Raw genomic sequence first — 27714 nt, 5'->3', positions numbered from 1 at the left:
ACAGATGCCCACAGCTATGAACCTCATTCCCCAGGATCTACATATAACCCATTCCTTGTGATATCTAAGATTTTTCAAGTCTCTTTTCTTCTTGAGCATGACTTGGCTCTACTGACATCCATCGAGACTTGAAGATGTTGTTAGTTATACCACTGATGGAGGAAAAAAACCTCATGGATGTCAAACTGGGAGAGCTGCAAGCTGGATACTGATCTGAGATCTTGCCTCCAAAAGCATCACTGGAACGCTGGAGAGACTACAGCTGGTATTACAAGTGCATCAGTGTGAGGGTATACAAACTCAGGTTGTTAGACTTGGCAGCTTTAAGGCTTCAAGCGTGGTAGACAAGCCTCTACCAACTGAGCTACCTCCCCAGTTCATGATTTTATCTTTTTTTTTTTTTTTTTTTTTTTTTTGGGAGCTGGGGACCGAACCCAGGGCCTTTTGCTTCCTGGGCAAGCGCTCTAACCACTGAGCTAAATCCCCAACCCCATGATTTTATCTTTTAATAAATGCTTGCTGTGGTGCAACCTAACTTAATCAACACCAACAATGACAACAACAATGCATGATATATTTTAGCTAGGATGAATATTTTGCCAAGAAATTGCACTTACTTTGGCTGGGAGAGTGCTCTGCCTAGGTTTCTGTATTAAGATATGGACCTGAAGAAGTATGAAGAACTCTTTGATTGTAATTTGTCCATCCTTCAGTTTCTAAAAAAAAGAAAGAAAAGGACTTTATATGAACGCTCACTCAAAGTACATTCACTCTGACTTTAACACCATTCATTTCTTTCTTTCTTTTTTTTTTTTTTTTTTTCCGGAGCTGGGGTCCGAACCCAGGGCCTTGCGCATGCTAGGCAAGCGCTCACCGCTGAGCTAAATCCCAACCCCAACACCATTCATTTCTAAACAGCTTTATCTACAAGTTATGGAAATAACCAAACTTCTTTCAGAAGTCCTGAGTTCAATTCCCAGCAATCAAATGGTGGTTCTTAACCATCTCTAATAGGATCTGAAGCCCTCTTCTGGCATGCAGGTGTATATGCAGATAAAGCACTCATATATATGAAATAAATAAATCCTTAAAATAAACCCAAAAGATATCCCTCTGTAGTTCAAATTTGCTATGCAGCTCGGTATGGCCTGGAATTCACAATCTTGGTCTCTCTAGTGCTGGAATGAAAGGTGCCAACCACCAAACCCAGTCTAACAAAATTTTAAGGTTATTCAATATAGTTTTCAAAGTACAAAACATTTGTTCTTAATTTCTACTTATTAAAGTCAAGGTGCTTGATCTCTCCAAAACTCACATTAATTCCCAAGGTCATATGCCAATAGTATGTGGCAGAAGAAGATAACTGGATGAAGTCATAATATTATGGCGCCCGGGACTGCATTAATGGCTTTGTAAGAGGAAAATGAGCTATAAGCTATAGCCAGTGAGATACTTGGTAAGCTATAGCCATGAGATGCTATGGGTCACCCAGAGATTCTGCACAGTACCTCCAGTCTGGCAGCCTCATCACATGCTGAACTTGTGGCAGTACTATATATACCTGACAAGGCTTAATGAACCACAAGCTGGCTGTCTAAACTCCCCAGTTTGTGGTATTCAGTTATTACAAGAGAAAACAGACTAAGATAATATTTGATATAACTACTATGTTGAATCCTTAACAAAGAAAATGAGCCTTCTATACATTTGAAATACTTTATAATTTTAAAAATTCTAAGGCTGGAGATACAACCCGGTTGGTAAAGTTCTTGCCTAGCATTCATGAAGGTCTAGGCTGGATTCCTAGTACTACATAAAATTTGGCATGTGGCCCATGTATGTAATCCTAACACTCAGGAGGTAGAGGCAGGAAGATCAAAAGTTTGAGGTCACTTTCAGATATATATATTAAGTTTGAGGTCAGCTGTCACATATGGAGGCAACCTTAAGAACAAAACAAAACAAAAAACTAAGCCAGGTGTGGTAGCACACTTCTGTAATTCTAATACTTGGGTGGTGGAAGCAGGAAGATCAAGGCCGGCACTGGCTACACAGAGGGTTTAAGGCCCCCAGCCCAAAAAAAAAAAACAAAAAAAAAAAAAAAAAACAATAGGGCTAGAGAGATGCCTCAGCAGTTAAGAAAGAGCACTGGCTGCTCTTCCAGAGGTCCTAAGTTCAATTCCCAGCAATTACATGGTAGCTCAGCTCACAGCCATCTATAATGGCCTCTTTGGGTGTGTCTTAAGAGAGTGACAATATACTTACATACATAAAAAATAAATAAATAGGAAAAAGAACTAACAAAAGACACTTAAAAATAAAAAAAATTAAAGTGAGAAATAAAGGTGAGGAGTGGTGGTATATGACTTTGATATCAGCGCTCTGAGAGGCAAAGGTAGGTCAATCTCTGAGTTCCAGGCTAGCCTGGTATATAGAGAGAGTTCCAGGTCAGTAAGGGATACACAGAAAAATCCTGTCTCAGAAAAAACAAAAAACACAGCAAAACATAAGCCAATGTAGCGGTGTACATGCCTTTAATTCCAGGACTTCAGAGGCAGATGCAGACAGATCTCAGGGAGTTTGAGGTCAGTCTAATCTACATAGTGAGTTCAAAGCTAGCCAGGGCCACAAAGAAAGATGATGTTTCCACACAAAGAAAGAAACAAAATAAAAACCTTAGTGAGAAATAGTGGCCCATGGGATGGCTCAGCTAACAAGGGCATTCAACACCAAGCCTGTCAGACTGAGTTCAACCCCTGAGACCCACATGATGGAAACAGAGATCAATTTCTGCAAGTTGTCCTCAGACTGTCACATATGTAGTTTGGCATACATGCATTCAAATACTACATGCACTCAAATACACACACACACACACACACACACACACACACACACACACACACACACACAAATAAATAAATGTAAAAATAACTAAAATAAGAAATATATAGCCATACCTCCCTCAAACTCTCTTCACAGATAGTGTCACCAAGAAACTGCGACTCCATTTGGCTATTACGCTGTGCTAGAAACAATGCAAAACGTATGTAAATGGTAAGCAAGTCAAAGCTAAACTGTAGGGCTTGAAATAGTGGTGCACACCTTTAGTCCCAACACTGGATAGGCAGAGGCAGACAGACCTCTGACTTTAAGGCTAGCCTGGTCCACATCACAATTCTAGGCTGCCAAAATTACAGGTAGTGAGACCCTGTACCAAAAACAAATGAACGAACACTAAAATGTAAAGTAAATTTTAATTATCTTTTAGATTGATGTGTTCATAAACCTGATGCATCCCATGTACTAGGATGTTTCTGGGAAGCTTTTCATTTAATAAGACAAAATATTTGTAATAATAAGGTTCCATTCAGTGTTTCCCCACTGATAAGCTTTTGGAGGAAATCAACTATTCCTCTATAATATAACACTTGTCATTTCTCTAAATTTTTTTTAAAAAATCAAAAGTGAAATATTATCAACTCGACAACACTGAAAAGACTTATACAACATCCAAATACTTCCTAAATTGAAATACACTTATTAATCAAGGATCAAATAATGTTATTATTTAGCCTTCATAAAAGTCTTACTGCTGGCATCCAGAGAGATTCCATCAGCCTTGATTGAATCCAGAGAGCTGCTAGAACTAGACGGTGTCCTGCTCAGGCTTTTTAGAAATACATTGTTAATACTTTTATTGATGTCCTCTTCAGTATAATGATCAAATATCTGGAATTATCAAAGAAACATCACCATAAGAACCAGTTAAAAGTAAAGACACTTGCTATGCAAGTTTAGGGCCTGAGTTCCATCCCCAGAACCCATTTAAAGGGAAAAGAAGATAACTGGCCACACAAAGTTGAGACATCAATTTTGTTCTCATGACATCCACATGCGTGTTGTGGCATGTTCCTCCTTCCACACCATACATATACACAAATGTGTCCTCATGTACATAATTAAAAAACATTAGCATAAAGTTATGAGCTTGGTACTTACAGTGACTAAATTTTGAACACTAGCAAAACCTTTTTGTTTTCTGAGACAGGGTTTCTCTATTCGGCCTTCTCTGTCCTAGAACCTGCTGTGTAGAACAGGCTAGCCTTGAAGTCAGAAATCCACCTGCCTCTGGCTCCTGAGTGCTGGGATTAAAGGCCCACTACATCACCATCCAGCCAAAAATACTATTTCTAACAAAATTTATCTACATAACTACTGTACAATAACTTATTAAAGAAATAGAATATCTCTGGGCAGTGGTGGCACATGCCCTTGGGAGCACTTGGGAGGAAGAGGCAGGTGGATCTCTGTGAATTTGAGGCTAGCCTGATCTATAGATCAAGCAAGTTCCATGACAGTCAGGGTTACACAGAAAAATTGGGTCTCAAAATAAAAAAAGTAAAAAAAAAAAGAAAAATTTAAAAAAAGAAGTAGAATATCAGGCAGTTTATGTCTTAATGGTAGTCAATGTGCTGTACACAGTATAAACAAATTGTTTCTTAGTTGTATCTCAGTTATAGAAAGATACCATAAACCAACTTATCCAATTATTTAGCTGCTAGTCACCAATAGTGGAGCTACTTCAGAAGAGGAAGAAACTACAGTCTAAGGAGAGAGTTCAATGAAGACGTGAGTTTAGATCCCTAGTGTCCACAGGGGCATGCACCTATCATCCCAGGAGGGAAGGGCAGAGAAGGGAGGGAGAGAGGTGGAGATTAGCTCAATGGCCAGCCAGCCTAGTTGAACTGGTGATGAGCTCTAGAGTTAGTGAGAGACCTGGTTTCAGAATAAGGTGGAGAATGATAAAGGGAGACAACTGACATTGACTTATTGCCTATACACACATGCATACACACTAACATGCAAATATACCCATACAAAAATGTATTTCTCACCGTACACTAAAGAAATGCAGAGTAGAATTTTATTTATTTTGGCTTTTCAAGACAGGGTTTCTATGTGTAGCCTTGGTTGTTTTAGAACTAGCTGTAGACGGTCAGCCTCAAACTCAAGAAAGATCCACCTGCCTCTGCCTTCCAAAAGTGCTGGGATTAAACCTGTTAGCCATCACAGCAAGTATCAGTGTTTCAATCCCAGCACTCAAAAGACAGGCAGTTATGACTCTGAGTTCAAGGCTAGCTTGGTCTATATAGCAAATTCCAGGCTAGCCAGGGCTACTTAATGAGAATCCCACCTCAAAACAAAAGTGTTTAATTTTGTTAGGGTATAGTATATGAATTTATATCTCTGTATATTCAATTCTTAATTTTGCACCTATACAGAGCCAAATATTAGCCAGATCTTAGTACTGTTATTTCTATGGCCTATCACCAGTCTCATACTTTGTAAATATTTGTTCCTTCCTCGCCTGCCTAAGGTAATCAAGAATTAGATCTAATTAGCTTTAATAAAGATATGATAGCCAATAGCTGGGCAGGACGTGAAAGGTGGATCCTCTGGGCAGAGAGAGGAACTCTGGGAGAAGAATCAGAGCTGGGAGATTCAGCCAGGGGACACAGAGGTGAAGGCATGGACCAGAGCTGAGCAGAGAGGTAGACGTGGCCACATGGCAGGACATGAAACCAGGATTAGTAGGTTTAGAGTAGCTGGGAGACTGCTCTGCTAAGGCCTAAGATTTAAAAGATTAATAACCTTTAAAAAGGTGTTTTTAAAAAAGTCTTAAAAACTGAGCTACATCCCTTTGGGGGTTTAGAATGGACACTTTCACAGAGGTTGCCTGACACCATCAGAAAATACAGGGATTCATAGCAGTAGCAAAATTACAGTTTTGAAGTAGCAATGCAGATAATTCTATGGTTGGGGACACAACATGAAGAACTACTCTATTAAAGGGTCAAAGCTGGGAGCTGGAGACATGGTTCAGTGGTTAAGAGGACTGGTTGTTCATTCAGAGGTCCTGAGCTCAATTCCCAACCATTTATAACTGTTGTCCCATGGAATCTGATGTCCTCTTTTGGTGTATAAATGTACATACAGATGAAACACTCATATACACAAAATATATATAGTCACAACATTAAGGATGGTTAAGAACCACTGATCTAGTGTATAGTAGATATACCATATTTTAACAGAATACTAGTTTTTATAAAATCTAGTCAGATTTAAGTGGTATATTACTATTATTGGCTTCTCAAAGCTTAGGCTATTTTCTCATCACCACACCTCAGAGCAAATTCCAGCAACACAGGACCACTGAGTCATCTTCTGTACTTATTTATATCAATTTTATGTACACACACACACACACACACACACACACACACACACACACACACGCATGTGTGCACACAAGCCTTACTTCAACTTACAACTCAGGCTGACATGGAGGTATTCATGCAACAGAGCACTCATATAATTAAACAAATAAGTAAATAAACAAAAAGCCTTTCAATAGATAAAACAAATTACCATCGGTGGTAGTGCATGCCTTTAATCACAGCACTTGGAAGGCAGAAGCAGACAGATGGCTATGCTTTCAAGGCCAGCCTGGTCTACAGAGAGAGTTCTAGGACACCCAGGGCTACACTGAGAAAGCCAAAAACAAAGAAACAGATAAATAGATAAATAAATCTTGGTTCACTTTCAACCTAGGCTTAACCTAGGTAGTCTTCCAGTCACTAGAGAAATCAGCTCTTTGACATGTCTTGATATACCAAACAAACCTTGTCAAGCTTTGCTTTTCACATTTTGAATAGTAGAAAATGTTTATACCTTAAATATTTATAACATAGAAGACTCTTTTCAAGGTAGACATGATAGCACATGCCTATAATCCCAGCATGTAAGAGGATGAAATCAGTGTTGATTACATAGTTAGACATTACCTTAAGAAATAAAATTTGTTAGGGAGATGACTCAGTAAGTAAAGCACTTACTGTTCAAGTCTAATGACTTCAACTTGATCCCTAGAATCCATATCAAAGTAGGAGAGAACCAACTTCACATAGTTGTCCTCTGACCTGCATACAAGTGCTGTGCCCTTTCCCTCATACACCACCCCCCACACCTCAAACTACATATAACCCTCCCAAGAGATTTTTTTTTCTTTTTTTTTCCAGAGCTGATGACCAAACCCAGGGCCTTGCACTTGCTAGGCAAGTGCTCTACCACTGAGCTAAATCCCCAACCCCAAGAGATTCTTATACACAAAACGATAGTGACAAATCACCAGCAAGAGTGACTAGATATGTAGAATCATACAAGTTTGATCTGGCATTATAGAGTACATCTGTAGTTTCAGCAGTTGGGAGGTAGAGGCAAGAGATCTGTCTACAAGCTTGAGGCTATTCAGGACAATAAAGTAAGATACTATCGCAAAAGTCAAGACACAATTATAATATTTGGCATTTATACAATTTTAATTCTATTTTTGTGGGTATTTGCCAAATTGTTGTTTTGAGATAAGGTCTTGTCATGTAGCCTCAGCTAGCCTCAAAGTCACAGTAGTCCTCTTGCCTTGACCTTCAGAGTGCTGGGATTACAGGTATAGGACACCACGCCATAATGTTAAATTCTTTACCAGGTGCCCTCTAATAATTCTACACAGGAATGTTTCACTTATCTATAGTAAGTAAAAATAGTTTCTATTGCTTAGAAACTTAAAATTCAAGAACATTTTTTGGTTCAAGATAGCTTACCTCTTGATCTTGTGCACCATCATGTGTTCTGATTTTTTTCTCATTTTTAACCTCATTTTCTTGAACCCAGGCTCTTTTTTGGGCCCTGCAGGTTTCTGTTTTGTTTTCAGATGGTAAAATCTCTTTATCATATGTGTCGATCGGAGCACTTTCCTCAATGTCCAGGATGACAGAATCTGATGAAAGTATCTCACCGGGATACACAGGGAGATTCTCCTCATTTATATACTGAGATGGACTCAAGTTCAGTTTGGCTGCAACAGAGCCAATGCCCAGATCTTGACTACAGACTGGCTGGGTTTCTAGGTGAGTTAAGTCAGTTGCATCTGCTAGAATCTGTTCCACATCATCAACACCAGTGATACTACAACTTTTCTTGTTTGGTAATTTAGGTAAAAATATTCCCAATGAACATCTTCTTGCTTTGTCTTTAACAACTGCTTTCAGTGGTACAGATGTAGCTTCGGCCTCATTATGCAGAGTTTTACTTTCTTTATCTCTGTCATTGCTGGAACTGAGGCTATGTATTTCTGTACCTTGTACTATACTCATACTATGTGCCTGATTTCCTGCTTCAAGTAACTGTTCTGCAGGAGGTAATATATGAACAGTATTAAAGTCTAAAACCTTCCCAGTTTTTCTATTCAAATTACTCAGACTTGGTTTGGCACTACTAAAACAGGAATCATTAGATGGAACTTTAGAGTCTGATGCTGCTTCGGCACTGGCATGTGTTTGAATGACTTGTGTTGTCAGAACTGAGTTACTATGGTTGTGTACATTTGTATTACATTTATCTGTTTGAATACTTTTTTCCAGTTCTTTGTTATAGGTTACAGCAAAGTGTTCCTCATTAGTAGGCATTTTGGGCTCATTTTCACATGTGGGTGCAGAGACATTTCCTATAAGAAAAGGTAAAGTCTTCTTCCCAGCTTTAGATAGCATTCCTTCATCTCTATTGGCGGCATCCTGCCCTTTTTGAGTTGATGGAGGTTGTTGGGCTGAGAGATGAGGCTGAGAAGCAACACTAACATCAACAAAGGCCTCCATTTGATCCTTTGCACACTTAAGAGATGCACACTTTGAGAGTCCCAGAGGCTCTTGATCTTGAAGTAGTGCTATGGCACTTTCAGTTTGAGTAACTTCTTTTGAAGGACATGGTACAAAGACAGATGGTATTTCAGAATCCAGGTGATATCTACTTGGTAAATTATCTGCAAAAGTAAACTCATTTGGCACTTGGCAATTATAAGCTTTCTCCCTACTTTTATCACACAAGGACTTAGTATTACTATCCAAACTATCAGAAGAAGAAATAACATTTGGTAAAGAGGAATACTTGTCTCTGGATGTACAAACATCAGCTATATGACTACTTGTAAAATCCACATTTTTTCCATCAGTTCTATTTAACAGACACTTTTCAAGTTTAGTTTGTTTCAATGTATCGGCCTCTACTTCCTTTCCTATGCCCTCTTCATCTATATCAGCTTTATGTATCTTGATTTTCATTGTACTTTGATCACTAAATAATGTATTAGAAGGAATAACAGTTGTCATATGGTGTTTGTATTCAGCTACTGGTTTTTTGGTGATTTCTTGAATACAGGTATTATCTTCAGAACCACTCAAGTTTTGTGGTTTTGGTATTCCCAAGTTGGTATATTCATGAAGTACTTTCTCTTTGGCTTGACAATCGATGAAAACCGTATGGGATCTAGTGACATCCAGATCACTGAGATTATTCACTAACATTACAGTTTTATCCATAGGTATAGTAGTCATTTCATCTGGTGGGACAGTTTTATACTCTGAAGCAGAGGTTTGACTTATAGAGATCTCCATGTCCTCTGGCCTATATGCAGACAAAACTGGCTTGGAAGTTCCTGCCAATGGCACAAAACTGAAGCCCTTTCTATCTTCCAGGTTAGTTTCATTATTTATTTCTACCACAGAACTCTGAGTGATATCTCTATTACTTTTATCATTTCCTGAAAATGTAATACTCTTATTTTTGAGCTTAAGGCTTTCTCTTCTTTGAGTTTTGCCTGACAGAGGTTCATTCAGAAATCCAGGCTTTTGTGCATCATTAGTTTCTTCCCCAGGCCCACTATTAGATCCTTCCTCTAATATTGTTACCTGGCTGCCTTTGGCTGGTAGATAGTTGCTTTCACTATTTTTTGAAATGGAAACAATCTCTTCAGCATGAGTAGATGTCATTTTTGGCTTCTGTAGGCTTTCCTTTTTGGATAATTGAAAGTCAAGTCTGTCTGGAAGTACACCTTTTGCCTCTGCTTGGTAGTCAATGAAAACAGTATGGGACTTAGTCATTTCTAATTCCTCATGATCATCTATAGACATCACAGTCTTACCCAGATCACCAGAAGTTATATCACTGGGTGAGATAATTTTACACTCTAAAGGAGTCGTGTGATTTCTATTGATTTCCATTTCATCCTGTCCACGTGCATGCAAAATGGTTTTAGAAGTTCCTGCCAAAGATACTAAATGAGAATCATGTTTATCTAATAAAGACCGACGGTTTATTTTGACTGTGCAACTCTTAGTGATATCCATATCATCCTCATTACCCTCTGAAAATAATATAGTTTTATCAATTTTCAGTCCACCCATACTTTTTCTTCCATAAATTTTGACGTTTTGCTTTTCCTCCAGCAATTCTGGCTTATGTATACTTCTGTCCTTTAACATGTCTATATCATTAGTTGTTACTACTCTAAAGTTTTTTCCAGGAATGTTCACAGCTGTTTGTCTGTTTTCTGCTGTAAGTTGGCTGCTTTTGTGTTCTAAATTAATTTTACTGTGTTCTTGTACCTCAGAAGAACCAAACCCAATCACAATAGTGTGGCTCTCGGTTAAATACATAGTTTGTACCTCCTCTGAATACATTATCTTATGATGAGAACAGTCAGGATCATCTAAATCTTTCCTCTGTGGTGAAGGAAGTTTAGAATGCTGGCCTGGCACAATTTGTTTATCCAGGCTTTCCCACTCATCTGAAGGACTTTTGCTGTGAGAGGAAGATTTGGTGACATTCTTTGATGCTAAGTCAAAAGTTGTAGGAATAACTTGACTTAACTTAGTTGTGTGACTTTTAGTCAAATCCATATCTTCACCTGCTAAGAATTCCATTGTTTTATCAGCCAATGAAATAGATAAGGCATTTGTCAGACTCTGTTGTAATCTTTCTTTAGATACTTGAGGAACTGTAATAGAATTCACATTCATTTTCTCATCTTTGGACATAGTTTTAAGATTTTGGAGCATCATTTCTTTTTCAAATATTGGTAGAGCTGTTATTTCTTTTTTAATGTTTTCTTGATCGAGTTTAAATATCTTATTATCTATTGCAACTGTGTGACTTTTGGTAATGTCCATGCTATCCTCTTCTGAATAAATAGTTTTCTCTCTGAGTGGGCTAGCATCTGAATTGGTACATATTTTAGAATACTTATCATCAGTCTTCAGCAATTTTTTTTCCTCTTGCATAATTGATAGACACTTAGTCAGTTCCATTGCATCATTGCTACTAGAGTAAAAAATTGTCTTATACCCTTGAATAGCTGGGCTAGAACATACAGATTCTGAGGTCATAGCCAATGTGTTGGCATTTTGATTAGAAATCTGTGTGACTGTATGAGTTTCTGACTCTATAGGATGACATTTGGTAATATGAAGTTTATTTTCAAGGTTTGGGAAAGAGCTGTGAAAAGCAGCATTTAGTTTATCCTTAAGGGCTGTTTTTTCCTCTGGAGCTGTAGCTCCATTGACTGTTGTAACATCAATCATATCATTTTGAGCTTGATTTTCTCTTTCAGGTAAGTTATTTTCTGATGACAACACCTGTATCGTGTAGTTAGTTGTCAACTCCATACACTCATTGCCATAAATTGTATTATCACCTTTAACCTCTCCCAAGGTGGCCTCCCTGGATGGAGGAATCCAAGTCTGAATACAGGCTGTATGACACTGGGTCAAATTCATCCCATCATCTTGTTCTGTAAAGAGTCTAGTCTTATTACTACTATGTTCATCGGCACTAAGCGATGCATGTATTTGACATGTTGAAGAGGCACTATTTGAGTCTTTGGAATGAACAGGTATTTCAGCATTTTCCTTATCAAGTTCTGTAGAAGAAGTATTATATTTCCCCATTTTCAATCTTTTTATGAAGTTGTCAGAATTTTTCTTTTCTGAAAAAATGTTTTGATTTATAGAAATTATTGGACATGCTAAATCCTTTTTAACTCTTGAATTCGCAGCACGATGCTTTAAATTCTCCAGAAAGGATGTGGTATCTATTTTTGTGGAATTTTCATGTTTGGTAGAGTCTGCAAGACCTTTGGCAATCATCACAGTGTGACTTGCTGTCAGATCCATCTGATTTTCATCTGAAAAGATGACTGTTTGATCATTTGCATGTTTCCTTTCAGGGTTGCAGTCTGTAATTGAAAACTATAATAAAAAATATAAAAATTAGACCAAATGTAATTTTTCTTGTATCTTATTATTTTATTATTTTATGTACAAGGGTCTTCTACCTGCATGTGTACCTATGAACCACTTGCTTGCTTGATGTCTGTGGAAACCACAAGGTTCCCTAGAACTGGAGTTATACCTGGTTGCGAGCTGCCATGTAAGTGCCTAGGAATTAAACCCAGGTCCTCTGGAAGAGCAGCCAAAACACTTACCAACTAAACCAATTCTCTAGCCCCAAAATATAAATTTTGAAAAAAGTATGTTATAACATGTACTATATGCATTTTTTAAAGATTTGTTCATTTTATGAAGGAGTGTTTTATCTGCATATACACCTGCATGCCAGAAGAAGGCATCAGATCTCATTATAGATGACTGAGCCACCATGGGGTTGGTTGCTGGAGATTGAACTCTGGAAGAGTGGACAGTGCTTGTAATTGCTGGGACACCTCTCCAGCCCCTAACATGTACTATATAAGCACAATTAGTAATGGTTTCAAGCTATATTGCTTTACTTGGTATAGTCTATTATATGTAATTTGTTATTACATTTTTTTCCCTAGGGAAAGGGATATAGTTCATTTGGTAGAGTACTTGCTTACCATGCTATTATAAAACCCTATGATCAATCCCCAGACCAGATATGTTAGTTCACACCTATAATGGAGGCAGGAGGGTCAGCAAGCAGTTCAAGGGAGCTGGGCATAGTGGTGTGTGCCTTTCATCTCAGCACTCTGGGAGGCTGAGGTAGGGATCTCAGTGACTTTTGAGGTCAACCAAGTTTAAATAGTATCTCCAAGATAGCCAAGGCTACACAACACAGTGAGGTCTTGTCTCAAACAACAAAAAAATTTCAAATTCATCCTTAGTTACATAATAAGTTTCAGGCCAGACTGAGCTGGAGACCTGTCTCAAACATTTTTTTAAAAGCTGAAGTCTGTAAATAAATTATATGTCTTCTACACTAAAAAAATAAAAAGCACTGAATGTATGAAATGCAACCATAATGAAAATTCTGTATTGAATAGTCACTCCAACCCTAAATAAAAAAATCTTAAAAGGCATCTGTGTTGAATAGTCACTCCAACCCGAAGTAAAATCTTAGAAAAGCATAGGCCGATGGCTAATTCATATTACACTCTATACTTCAGAGGTCTTGTTTTCGAAGATAGTCTCTAATTCCCTGTTATTTAAAGTACAGTCTGTATATCTGCATGTCAGTGTTATTCAAGAGATGGTTAGAAGTACAGATTCTTGGGGCTAGAAAAATGCCTCAGCAGTTAAGAGCATTCTCTACTCTTTCAGAGGACCAAGGTTCAGTACCAGCAACTGTTTCAACTCCAGTTCCGGGGAATCTGGTATCTTCTTCTAGAGTCTTTGGGCACCCGGTATGTACACCGTGCATACATACATGAAGTGAAACACTCATACATCTTGTAACAAAATAAATATTTAAAAAATATATATCATCTCTGAAGAGTTTACCCTTTTCAATTGGACACAGATTTGTTTGTCTACCTACACAATACATATACATATTTTCCATGTGTATGTGATGCTGGGTATTGAATATAGATCCTTGCATATGCTAGATAAACTACCATTGAGCTATATCTTCAGTCCAAAAAAAAAAAAAAAAACCCTCTATAATTAATAAAATTCTGTGATATTTCATGAGCTCATTAAAGTTTGAAAGGTCTTGGTATTATTTAAATTGGCAATGACTTAACTGTCCTCAACTGAAAATATAGGAAGTTTTAATAGGTTATGATGATTCACTTTGGTAAGTTATTTCAAAATTATACCATTACGATAAAATTTTATTTTAACTGTGAGAGATTAAATTATGAAGATACTTGCACGATCTCATACCTCCTTTTGTTGCATCTGAGTCTGAATTGGAGCACAAAGCAAAGTGTTCATTCCTATAGAACAATAAGAAAAAGATTATTGTAAGAAAAACAGCATGCCAGGATAGCATGCCAGGAGTCTTTTCCCTTTTTAAGACCGTCATCAGTTAGAAGTATTTACCAGTATCCTGATTGTTTGGTTGTCAACTTGACATAAGCTTGAGTTCTCGGGAAAGGGGAACCTCAGTTGAGAATATGCAAGTTTGCAGGGCCTTTCCTAGATTAATGAGTAATGTGAAAAGGCCCAGCTTACTGCGGGTCGTGGCATTCCTGACCAGGTGGACCTGCACTGCATAAGAAAGCAAGTTGCGTAAGCCATGTTGAGCAAACCAGTAAGCAATGTTCCTCCTTGGTCTCTGCTTCAGTTCCTGTCTCCATGTTGTTCCTGTCTTGAGTTCCTATCCTGACTTCCCATCATAATGAACTACAACTACAAACAAAAATAAACCCTTTCCTTGCCAAGTTGTTTTTGGTCATGGTGTTTAACTGAACAATAAAAACCTAAGATAAGGGGTTGGGGATTTAGCTCAGTGGTAGAGCACTTGCCTAGCAAGCGCAAGGCCTTAGGTTCAGTCCTCAGCTCTGAAAACAAAACAAAACAAAAACCTAAGATAATAGTTATTAAGCTCTTCATATGGACTAATAATTAAATATCTTTAAGATTGGCAGTAGTGGCACATTCCTTTAATCCCAGCACTCAGGTGGCATATAGGTGGATTTCTGAGTTCAAGGGCAGCCTAGTCTACAGATTGAGTTCCAGGACAGCTAGGGATACAAAGGGAAACCCTGTCTCAGAAAACTAAAAATTTAAATAAAAAAGATTTTGAACTGATATTTTCCTCTTCCAATGCTGGAGATCAAACCCAAAACATGGCAAGCAAGCATTCTATTACTGAGTTATACTGTAGTCCCTAAGAACCTTTTCTAACAATAGAAAACAGTGATTATTATATCTGTTTTGGAAAAAAATATTTTGTCTGTATTAGCAATTTTATTTTATCTGCTTGTTTTTTGAGACAATGTTTATGTATCCTTGGTTGGCCTAGATGGAACTCACTATATAGCTCAGACTGACCTCGAACTCATAGAGATCCAACTACCTCTGCTTTTCAAGTGCTAGAATTAAAGGTGTGTGCCACCACACCTGGCATTATTGTTTATATTTTAACTCATGTATCCCAGGTTGGACTTATACTTGCTATGTAACCAAGGATGACCTTAGAGTTCTGATCCTCTCACATTCACCTCCAGAATGACAGGATTACAGGTGTATACCACATGTTTGTGTATGTGCTAATTTTTTAAAGTTATTTATTTTTATGTATGAGTGTTTTGCCTGCATCAAACAGTCTAGTTGAAGCAAAAGATATATGAAGAAGAGATATATCTTGGTCATACTCACCAGTAATTGCATAATAGTTATCATCTAAATTCTTGTTCCTAAAAGAAAATGTCATATATTATATTCCAAATAATTACGAAGAACCACAACAGTTGAAAGACTTAGGAAGACAGACAGGCATTGTAAATGCAGCCTTTAATCCCAGCATTTGGGAGGAAGAGGCAGGTGGATCTCCACAAATTCTAGACCAGCCTGGTCTACATAGTGAGCTCCAGGACAGACCTATACAAGGTAAAATTCTTTCTCAAGCAAGCAAGCAAACAAACAAAAAACAAAAAACTGAGGAAGTTGAAATTTTTTCATAGGGTAACTAGTAGAAAATTTCAGTCCCTTACTTAAATGGTCTTAATAGTGTGCTAAACTAAAAACATAAAAATATGCTCTCTCTCTCTCTCTCTCTCTCTCTCTCCCCCCCTCCCCCCCTCCCCTCCTCTCCCTCCTCCCTCCCTCCTTCCTGAGACAGGGTCTTTGTAGCCTTGGCTGTCCTGGAACTTGCTATGTAGACCATGCTGGCCTGGAACTCAGGTATATGCCTGCTCTACCTTCTGGGTGCTGGGATTAAAGGCATGCTTTTTCACTTAAAAAACAAAAAACAGAAACAAAAGCCTGTAAGTCAATTCATTTTCCAAAGCCTTAACATTAAAAAAAGCAAGCAGGACAAGAGATGGCTCAGTGGTTAAGAACACTGACTGCTCTTCCAGAGGACCAATGATCAGTTCCTAGGACCCACATGGCAGCTCAGAACTGTTTAAAATTCCAGTTCGAGGGAATCTGATGCCTTCTTCTGGCTTCTGCAAACACTGCATACACATAGTACACATTCACACATCCTGGCAAAACTCTCATATACATAAAATAAAACAAACAAGAACACAAACACAAAAGAAAATCAAAATTCTGCTCCAACATACAACAAAGACATATGCTTCACTATGTTCATAGCAGCCTTATTTATAATAGCCAGAAGCTGGAAAGAACCCAGATGCCCTCCAACAGAGGAATAGATACAGAAAATGTGGTGCATCTACACAATGGAGTACTTCTCAGCTATCAAAAACAATGACTTTATGAAATTCACAGGCAAATGGATGGAACTGGAAAATATCATCCTGAGTGAGGTAACCCAATCACAGAAAAATACAGATGGTATGCACTCACGGATAAGTGGATATTAGCCCAAAACTCGAATTAACCAAGATATAATCCACAGACCACAGGAAGAAAGATGACCAAAATGCAGATGCTTCACTCCTTCTTAAAAGGGGGAACAAAAATATTCATAGCAGGGGATATGGAGGCAAAGTTTGGAGCAGAGACTGAAGGAACGGCCATTCAGAGCCTGCCCTACATGTGGCCCATATATATACAGCCACCAAACTAGATAAGATTGATGAAGCTAAGAAGTGCATGCTGACAGGAACCGGATATAGATGTCTCCTGAGAGACACAGCCAGAGCATGTCAAATACAGAGGTGAATGCTAGCAGCAAACCACTGAGCTGAGAACAGAACCCCCGTTGGAAGAGTTAGAGGAAGGATTGAGAGCTCAAGAGGCTTGCAACCCATAGAAACAACAATGCCAAAAAAATCAGAGCTTCCAGGGACTAAACTACTACCCAAAGACTATAAATGGACTGACCCATGGCTCCAGCTGCATATGTAGCAGAGGATGGCCTTGTCGGGCACCATGGGAAGGAGAAGTCCTTGGTCCTGCCAAGGTTGGACCCCAAGTATAAGGGAATGTCATGGGGGGCAGGAATGGGGAGTGGATGGGGAGGGGAATGCCTTTATAGAAAAAGGGGAGGGGGAGGGTATAGGGGGCTTATGGACAGGAAACCAGGAAAGGGGATAACATTTGAAATGTAAATAAAAAAATCCAATAAAATTAAATGCAAAAAAAAAAAAATCAAAATTCTCTTCAGAGATGTTTCATGCATGTATTAAAGTTAAAGACATGTATTTATAAACATGTTACACATTTGTAGTGAATATATGTACACAGAAGTAAATATGAACGCATGCATATGTCCATGTTGTTCTAGAAAAATGTGTGATTTATTTAATGAGCTCCTTAATGCCATCATAAAGGATCTTTATGCCATCTTTAGGATCCTTTGCATTGCCTACTATTACAATAAACTTCAGCGAATCTTACATAGTCATCATTTAAAACATTCACAAGTTGATGGGTGAAATAAACTTCCAGAAGTTAAATTTACACTACATGATAAATTTAAGAAAATCTACAGGAAAATGGAGTTTGTCATCACTACTAAGACTACGCTATAGACTTATTTCTCAGATATAGGGAAAATGTTAAATACCTGACAGAAGGAATGCTAAAATAACAAAAATCTAAACAACTATTTAAATATAGTTAGTACATGTCTTTTACTTACTGTAGGGTCAGCACATTTTTTCTGGCTTCTGTCTCTAAAAATAAAGTAAAAATACAAAGTTGTTCAAAGGTACCTGATCAAGTATTAGAAAAGTTAAATAAGATTGTTAACAGCAAAAGTTGAAAAAGAAATTATCATTTAGCCTTTCTGTCTCATAATTAAAGGAATAATTCATTTATTTTTCTCCCTACTTTTTGTTGTTGTTTAGTGAGGATCTTGTGACCTTAATTTTTTCTCCTGAGATAGTTTTAAGTACAAAGGGGTCTAGAATTTGCTATGAAGTCCAAGCTGGTGTTGAACTTGTTATTCTTCTTCCTCAGCCCTGAGATGCAGGCATTACAGATTTGAGTCCCCACACAACCAGCAAAAGATATACTTTGTGTCTGTTACATGTATATATTTACGTGGGTGTGTATACATATACATGCACAGGTGTGGACACTTATATGTAAGCCAGAGGCCAATGTTTTATGTTGTCCTCTATCACTCTCCACTTTACTTCTGAGGCGGTATCTTTAACTTAACCTGAAGCTCACTGATTTGGTGAGCATAGTTAGTCAATGAGTTCCAGGGATCCTCCTGTCTTAGTCTCCTCAGTGATAAAATTATAGGCATAGTATTTGAATGAGAGATGTTCCTCATAGTCTTCGGCATTTGAATACTTGGTCCCCAGTTGGTAGCAGTGTTTGATAGGTTTAGGAAGTGTGGCCTGCTAGAGGAAGCATGTCTCTAGAGGCAGGCTTTCAGAGTAAAACAGGCTTACCTAATGCCATTTGGATCTACTTCATGTTCAAAGTTCAAGATGTAAGCTCTAAGCCACAACCCTAGCCTCTGTGCCTGTCACTATCCTGCCACGACAGACTCTATTATAAACTATTTCTTCCATAAACTGCCTTGGTCATGGTGCTCAATCGCAGCAACAGAAAAGTAACCAGTACAAGGTGTGCACTACTACTCCTGGCATCCTCCCCAACTCCACCACAACTAGGCTGCACTGGGCCTCATGTAGGTATAGCACTCACCTTACCAACAGAGCTACTTCTCTATCCCTTAAGAGCAAATATTTAAACAGTAAGCTAGAGCTGCATCTATGGCTTAGTAGGCAAAGGCATTTGCTGCCAAGTAGGCCCCAAACTCAGTCTCAGGAGACCACATGGTGGAAAGAAAATAGAATCTCAACTGTCTCTTGACCTCGACATGTCTTCAGGTGTATGCTTTCTTCACACACACACACACACACACACACACACACACACACAGAGAGAGAGAGAGAGAGAGAGAGAGAGAGAGAGAGAGAGAGAGAGAGAAGTTATGATTACATAACCACAGAAAAGTTATAAAGAAAACAGATTAGCAGGGACTGAAACTACATGTTTACCTGAAATTTCTGAATTTTTTTCCGTTTTCATATGGGACTCTGTCTGGAATATTCTAGAAAAGAAAAAGAATACTGAAAAACCTTTATTTTTTTTTAAAAAAATTTCCTATGGTTTTATTATTGATGGCATAAAGTGCTTTTTGTTAGTGCAAATTTGCTTCTCTCTTTAATAAATTTTAAAGTTTTATAGTTTGATGTATTCCACAGACCCGTCTTACTTTACTGGTTTGTTTAGTGAGCTGGGCTTGGCTGTGGAGCTTTGCCTAGCCTAGCCTACAGCCATACAGAACAGGCTGAGCCGGGAAGTAGGAGCACAAACCTGTGATCCTACCACTCTGGAGGCAGAGGCGAGAGATTTCTGAGTTCGGGGTCAGACTGGTCTACAGAATAAGCTTTAAGAGCCAGGGCTACACAGAGAAACCTTGTCTTGAAAAAACAAAAAACAAAAAACAAACAAAAAAATCCCAAGAAACAAACAAACCAAAAAAAAAAAAAAAAAACAAAAACCCCAACAAAACAAAAACAGGCTGTCCCTAAACATGAAGATGTCCATCTGACTCTGCCTCCTAACTCCTGGCCAGATGCCGTAGAGCACACCTTTAGTCCCAGTGTTTGGGGTGGGGGAGTGTGGTTCAGCGGGTGGATCTCCATTAGTTTAAAGCAAGCCTGGTCTACTAGTGAGTTCCAGGCTAGTCAGAATTACATGGTGAGCCCCTGTCTCAAAAAAACCAAAATTTTTAAAAGGGCGTATAGGTAGCAAATTTGGAAATCAAAGAATAAAAACAATACCAACCAGAAAGACCTAGAAATATATACAATCTAATTCTACAAGTAATAAGCCACTCTGGATACAGAGTACCTAGCGCCCTCTTCTGGCCTCTAGAAGAGCAGCCACCTCAGGTTCCAGCTGTCAGGACAGCCTTTAGTCCCTCAAAGCATGAACTAAAACAAACTCTAAAATGCAGCTATTTAAATGGGATTCCCAATAGCCTTTAGCCAGCAATGTAGTACACCTCCAACAATGAGATGCTACCAACTCCAGCCTCTTGTCTCTAACAATGAACTTGCCCAGCTGTGCTAGTGCACGCCGTTAATCCCAGCACTCAGGAGGTCGCAGCATTTGGGAGGCAGAGGCTGACAGATCTTTGTGAGTTGCAGAATATCAATAACTACACAGAGAAACCCTATCTCAAACAAAAACAAAAACATCAAAAAACTCAATGAACTTTGCACCTAAGTAGCCTTTTGAATACACATTTGCTTCACTTTGGCTTGTATATTCTCATTGTAACACTGCTATTCTCCAATAAATGTTTTGCTTCATTTTTCCTGGAAACAGAGTCTTAGGATAGTTTCTAACTCCAAACCCCTGATATTCCTGTCTCCACCTCCCAAATAATGGAATTACAGACCTGCACCAACACATTCAATATAACCTTTTTAAAAAAGATTAATTATTTCATTTATGAGTACACTGTAGCTGTCTTCAGATACACCAAAAGAGGGCATTGGATCCCATTCCATATGGTTGTGAGCCATCACTGATTGCTGGGAATTGAACTCAGGACCTCTGGAAGAGCAGTCAGTGCTGAGCTGCTGCTGAGCCATCTCTGCAGCCCAACATAAATAATCTTAATCATTTGACAATCTCTGTTACTTAGGTTTTTTTATGTTTTACATTTCCAATAAGACAATGCATGTATTTAACATAGTATCTGTCATACTAGAAATATTTACTAGTGGTTTTATTTATTTATTTATTGAGATAGGTGTAGAAAAAAAAGATGTGAACCTACTTCTGGGTTTGAAAACCTACCAAAACCCACCATTCCCTGGAAATTTCCACCCTGGAAAACTCTCCCCCAGGAAACCCTATATAAGCCTGTTTCCTGTTCAGTTCAATGCTGCTTCTTGCTCCAGCAGAGGCAGTTTCCTTCCTGTGTCTTTCCCAACAAATCTCTTGTAAGAGGTTTGTTGTACAGTGACTTTGTGGTATACCTTGGCCCCCAAATGCCAGGATACCTCTCCCTTCAAAGCTCTAACACTCACATAGAGGAAACCTTTCCCCTCAGAACCGTATCATGTACAATGGGGATTTCCCCTCAAAGCTGAAACACTTATATTGGGAAAAAATGTTCCCTTAGAGCTAAAACACATACAACAGGGTCTCACTTTGTAGCTCAGGTAACCCTTGAACTCACTATGTAGTCAAACTGGCCTTAAACTTGGAGTGACCCTTGGCTTCAGACCCCTAAATGTTGGAATTACAGATGTGTGCCATCACACTTGGCTTAGTAGTGACGGTTGATAATAAATCAAATAATATATTTGAGCCTCTTCTTTCAGTAATGTTTTCTTACATTCACTTTATAATGTGTAAGTATGTAATATGTGTGTGCATGCACACATGTTACTAAGCACATGCCAGTGTCCATAGGGTAGTCATGTAGATCCCAGGTACTCAAAGCCTCTGAAAGCTATCAAGTGAGTTCCAGACTAGCAAGGCAAATGGTGAGACTCCATCTTAAAACAAGCAAGCAAGTAAGCAAGCAAACAAACCCAATAACAAAAAGACATGGACTTTAAAAGGTTGGAGAAATATAAATGAGGAATGAGAAAGAATGCAGATCGAACCCTAGGGCTTTGCTAACATTTCTGAACATAAAACAAATATGATCTCTTCCTAAATGTCTATGAGTCAGAGGCTTGTTCTACATAACAACCAAACAAAACAGAAGCCTATAAAAGGAATCATAAGATTAAAAAAAATAAGAAAAAGAAAACATTCGCCAGAACTATGTGCCAAAGCAGTCTAAAATCATATATCTAGCTTGTTATGGATTTCAAAACATAAAGCAATTACTTCTGTGAAAGAATACAAAGGAGAAATACACAAAAAAGTCAAGAAAGTTAAGACAGCAAAAATTAAGCTCATGAAAGAAACAATAAAAAATTATAAACACATACTTAAGACACAACTGGAAACACACTGTAACTATTTTGCAAAGGTAATATACATTTATCCCATGTTTCTGATTTTTAAGCTTATGTTTATGTTTACTTATGCCTTCAGGAATGTTCATGTACCACATGTGTGCCTGGTACTCATGGAGACAAAAAGAGGACCATCAGATCTGCTAGAGTTGGAACTATAGACAATTAGGAACAGCCATGTGGCTGATGGACACAGGACCTGTGTCCTCTGGAAGGACAATCAGCGCTCTTAACCATGAAGCTATAGCATCAACCTCCATATTTCTAATTTTTAAAACTTCTTCCTTTGTTGGCTGGAACCTCTAATACTATGTTAAATAGTAGCAATATTAGTAGTTATTCGTTTGTTACTGCCTTTAAGGACTCTTTCTACTTCTCATATATAGAAAATGCTGAATAACATTTAAAAAACAATTTTGCACCCACACTCACAGATACATCAGACATTCGTAGCACTCCCACTAATAATAAGGAATACATTTAATTTTTTTATGTTATGTGTATGGGTGTTTGTGGACCCCACGTATATCATGCCCATAAAGGCAAGAAGAGAGAGCTTAGTATTCTGGAGCTCAAGTTATAGATGGTTTTGAGCTGCCATCTAAGTGCTAGGAATCAAACCCAGGTCCTCTCAAGAGCAGCCAGTGCTCTTAATTGTTGAGCCATGTCTCCAGTCCCATAAATATATTTTTTAAAAGGAATAAAAAAATGTGCCAGCAAGATGTTTCAGCATATTAAAGTACTTAATGTGAAAGCTAACACCCTGAGTTCAATCCCCAGAACCCAAAGTGGAAGAAGAGAAGTAATTGCCAAAAAGTTATCCCCTGATCTCTACACACATGCTAGGGAATGATAAGTGCACACATTAATAAATTTTAAGTAAAAAGTATTTTTTCAAAATAAAGCAATACTCTCGTTCTGAGAAGCTAGCTCAGTCGGTAAAGTGCTTCCAGTCTAAACATGAAGTCCTGAGTTTAGACTCCCAGGGTGCACATAATAAATCTTCCAGTGCTGGGAAGTAGAGACTAGAGGCTCCCTGAATCCCGTAAACCAGTCAGTAAGTTCTATGTTCAAAGAGAGACCCTGTCTCAAAAAGTAAGGAGAAGAGAGTGAGGGAGATACTTGAAATTAACCTCTGGCTTCTACATGTGCATACCTACACACACACACACACACACACACACACACACACACACACACACACACACACACACACACAAAAGAGAGAGAGAGAGAGAGAGAGAGAGAGAGAGAGAGAGATTCTTTAATGTTTATTTAAGCAAAACAAAAACAGATTATCCAAATAAGTTACCACCAATGTATTTGACAGGAGAAAACCTATAACATTTTACTTAATTTTCTTTTCAACTTACTTTATAGTATCTGCAAAGCTGACCCGACGAGAGCTTTTCCTGGTTCTCGGAGCATTAGATTCCTAAGAGAAAACAGTATAGGATACAATTCTTAACATAAATCACTGTGAATTAGCTCTCCGGACTGTTAGAAGCAGGGATCAAGTCTTATTTTGAATTAATAATGTAAGATTTACAAACATTCCAATATAGAAGCACTAAATGAACATGAATATGGTTTTCCAAATTCTTTTTGGGTGGCTGCAGTACTATGGATGGAAACAGTGGTTCATGTAAATATGTATTTTCTTTTATTGTTGTTTTGCTTGTCTTGAGACAAGACCTCAATATAAAATCCATAATGATCTCAAATTCATTATCCTTGGGTTTCAACTTTCTGATTGCTGGGATTTTAGTTATGTGTCACCACTCCTAGAGCATGATTTTCAGTAAGAGTTATTATTGGTTTTCTCATTACAATGCATTCTTCTAAAAGTACAAATAAACAGCTTTTTGTTTGTTTGTAGCACAAGGTCTTACTATGTAGCTATGACTAGCCTGGAACTCTCTATGTAGACCAGACTAGATAGAACTCACAGATATCAGCCTGCCTCTGCCTCCCTTGTGCTGGGATTAAAAGCATGCAGCACTATGTCCATCTAAAAAGTTTTCATTATAGTGAAATGCATGTAAGTTACTATCTTTTGTGACTGTTATAGTTATTATAGTCCATCATCCAGGCTACATTGAATTTGCTATAAAGCCCAAGGATGAATTTGAAATTTCATTTTCCTAGTGCTGAATTACAGGCCTGTGCCATCATACCCAGCTATAACATAATTTATCATCTTAACCACTCTGCCTTGACAAGTACTTACATTTCTTTGTTAGTGGTAAAAACCACATAAAGTTAAATTTACCATCTTTACCATTAAAAACAAAAGGTGTTTATGTGTGCTTGTGTGAGTTTATGTGTATCAAATACATGCAGGTGCCATGGAAGTCAGGAAAGGGTATCAGATCATCTGGAACTAAAGTTACAGGTACTTGTGGGCTTCCCAGCTGGAACTGAATCTGTGTTTCTGCAAGGCCAGAAAGTGTTCTTAACCACTGAAGTCATCTCACCACCCTCATCCTAACACCTTTAAAGTATACTGTTTAACAGTGATGAAAACATCTTGCTGTGTAACTACTCTCAAGACTTCCACATTACAGAAAGAGAACTATACGTATTGAGACTGGAGAGATGGCTCAGTAGTTAAGAGCGCACACAGCTCTTACGTATCAGAGTTCATTGCCCATGCTAGGAGGTTCACAACCACCTATAACTCCAGGAGGGTATTTGATGCCTCTGTGGCCTCCATGGACACTTTCACACATTAGTGCATATGACACACACACAAAATTAAAACAAACAAACAAACAAACAGACAAAATACACATTAGATCCTTCCTCCAAATGTTTGGCAACTAACATTCTATTTTGGCCTCTATCAATTTGACAATACCTCATATCAGTGGTAACAAATAGAATTTGTCTTTTTGAGACTTTTTCTTTTCATTTAGTTCTTTAAAATGATTGCATGCTGTTGTGTGTCAGATTTTTAATACCGAATCTCATTATTTATAAATAGCACATTTTGTTTATTAAACAAACTAGATGGACACTTGATTTTTCCTACTCTTGACTACTGTGATTAGTGCTGCTCTGACTGTGTCTCTGAGGGGCTGGAGAGACGACCCAGTGGTTAGCAATATGTACAGCTCAGGCAGAGAACTCAGGTGTGGTTTCTAGCACTCCAATCGGGACGCTCATAACTGGCTGTATGTACATCTCCAGAGGATCTGGTCATCTCTTCTGAGTTCTGTGGGCTCCAGGAATATAAAATACCTACTGTGTGCAGGCATTCACATAGACACATAAATTAAAAATATATCTTAAAAAGAACCAGGAATAGTATGCCATCTATATTAAACAGTCTATATGGACAAAAGTCTAACCAGTCACAGTAGGCATGACAGATAGTAGATAAAGAGCTTGCCACATAAGGGAGAGAACTAAATTCTCAATCCCTAACATCCATGTAAAAAGTTATACATGGAGCTCAAACCACATAGTTATACCACATAGCTCAACAGGTAAAGGCATGTAGTAGATCCTGTTCTAGGTTAAAGAGTCAAAGTACTATTCTCTATTCTAATCCTAGCAGAGGTTAAATTATTAGCAACAAATGGAATTGTAAAATTATAAATGCCAACTTATTCAATAATTTGGACTTTTTAAAAAGCACTGTGCCCCAGGGCCTCATGTACAGTAGGTAAGCATTTCATCACTGAGTCCATATCTAGCCCAGAATTATTTGGACAAGGACATGGAGCGATACTTACTTGTACACATTCAAATGGGAATCATTTATAGTATTATCTCCTCACATAACTAATAAAATTCATCATGCTCTCTGAAGCTAGGCATGATGACAGAAATCTATAATCCTAGCACTTGGGAAGCTCAAGCAGGAGAACTGTCATAGGTTCAAGGTCTCTCCATTTTATGTAAGTGAAACCTAATCTCAGCCAACCAAATCCTCCAAAATAAAATCACTGAAATTACAAAGCATTTGCACAAGAGACTTACCTGAACTACTTCATTTCCACATTTAAGGTCCTGGAGAGGACTCCTTGGGGGTTTCAAAATCTAGAGTCAATAATTAGAATTAGTCAAAAATATTTGATGTAGCTACTAGTCAATTTAAGTTATATGAGTCAAGAGCTAAAATTTCAATTAAAATCCCTGAGATTCTTCAGAGTCATATTATGCACTGATATGTAACTGATTTAAATATCTGACATTTATGCCTTCTCCTGACCCACTCACCCAAATTCTTTTGAACAAAATTATCTAAGTGTTCTAGGTAATGCTCCACACCAACTCAAGGGTATACAGACCATCTAACAGTCTGCAGTTTGTTTTCTCATAATGTGCAGTTCAGGAATGAGGGCATGCTCTAATAGGATAATTACATTAACACAATTCAGTTCTAAGTCCTATTTTCGTATCTTAAGAAAATATATCAAACTCTTCACATAGAACTTAAACATAGAAATAAGCGCTAGATATATCAGGGCTCAGAGATAATTACATAAATTATGTCTGTTAGCAAAAACTACCCAAAAGCAGTTGAAATAGAAAAAAGGAAAGAAAATCCCAGCAGAGTTGTGTTAGAATCCCTTATGAGTAACTTTTGTATATAGGCACCCTATACCCTTGTATTTTTCAGTTTTATAATCTAACATGAATTTGCTATATAAACCAACTTGGGTGAACTTTTGTCTTGCAATAGTTTGAATATGTGTGTGTGTGTGTGTGTATGTGTGTGTGTGTGTGTGTGTGTGTGTGTGTGTGTGTGTGTGTGTTAAAAAGAAAGAAAGTTATACATTTAAGCACATAAAATATTGAAATAAAATTCATTACATAAACACTTAAAAATATCACATTGCTATAGAAATATGCTAACAAATTTATCAAATTATAAAAAAAGTATAAAAATATGGATTTTAGTACATTTACTGAAGTGTATAACCAGATTATTTTTGAGTCTTGATCCAGAAAGCAGTAAGAAGATAGCTGGGATGCCAAGGTAAAGACACAATCAAAATTCCTGTAATTGTATTCAGTAAAAAGTAACATCTATTAATTTAAATAAAAACATTTCTTACTGAGGAATGCTGTCTTCTAATAGGCCTCTGTGTATTGTCACTAAAAGAAAAAAAGGAAAGTTATATATCTGTAGATAAACAACTGAATTTCTAAAAGCTATCATCACTTCATCCCTTATGTGTTTTTTTTTTTTTTTTTGGTTCTTTTTTTCGGAGCTGGGGACCGAACCCAGGGCCTTGCGCTTCCTAGGTAGCGCTCTACCACTGAGCTAAATCCCAGCCCCCTTATGTGTTATAAGACATAAAATTCTGCATTTAAAAAGCATGCTGTGGTCAAGCCTGGTGGTTTTCAGAGGCTGAAGCAGAAGGATCACAAATGTGGTGCCTGACTCAGACACCAAGTAAGGGCAAGGACAGTTTTAGCAATTTAATGAGACCCTGTCTCATACTACAACATAA

General features: G+C 37.9%; 1 protein-coding gene across 2 annotated transcripts in view; it reads right to left on the bottom strand.

The window, feature by feature from the left end:
* The window catches only part of Knl1 (kinetochore scaffold 1), a 61814-nt gene that overhangs the window by 26003 nt on the left and 8097 nt on the right, over window positions 1-27714 (bottom strand). Inside the window, exons 3-11 of one of the 2 annotated variants that reach the window (XM_032903949.1) lie at window positions 27316-27355; window positions 26234-26293; window positions 23620-23681; window positions 19253-19305; window positions 14037-14089; window positions 7665-12140; window positions 3594-3732; window positions 2961-3028; window positions 618-716 (exon numbers count right to left, since the gene is read on the bottom strand). In XM_032903949.1, coding sequence (XP_032759840.1) covers window positions 618-716; window positions 2961-3028; window positions 3594-3732; window positions 7665-12140; window positions 14037-14089; window positions 19253-19305; window positions 23620-23681; window positions 26234-26293; window positions 27316-27355 — 5050 coding nt within the window. Of the gene's footprint in view, window positions 1-617; window positions 717-2960; window positions 3029-3593; window positions 3733-7447; window positions 12141-14036; window positions 14090-15476; window positions 15657-19252; window positions 19306-23619; window positions 23682-26233; window positions 26294-27315; window positions 27356-27714 lie in introns of those variants that run through there. The other variant, XM_032903948.1, reaches the window with a different exon arrangement.

This window comes from Rattus rattus, chromosome 5 (assembly GCF_011064425.1).
Source record: "Rattus rattus isolate New Zealand chromosome 5, Rrattus_CSIRO_v1, whole genome shotgun sequence".
Taxonomy (NCBI): Eukaryota; Metazoa; Chordata; class Mammalia; order Rodentia; family Muridae; genus Rattus; species Rattus rattus.
This window is presented reverse-complemented; position numbering and strand designations above follow the sequence as displayed.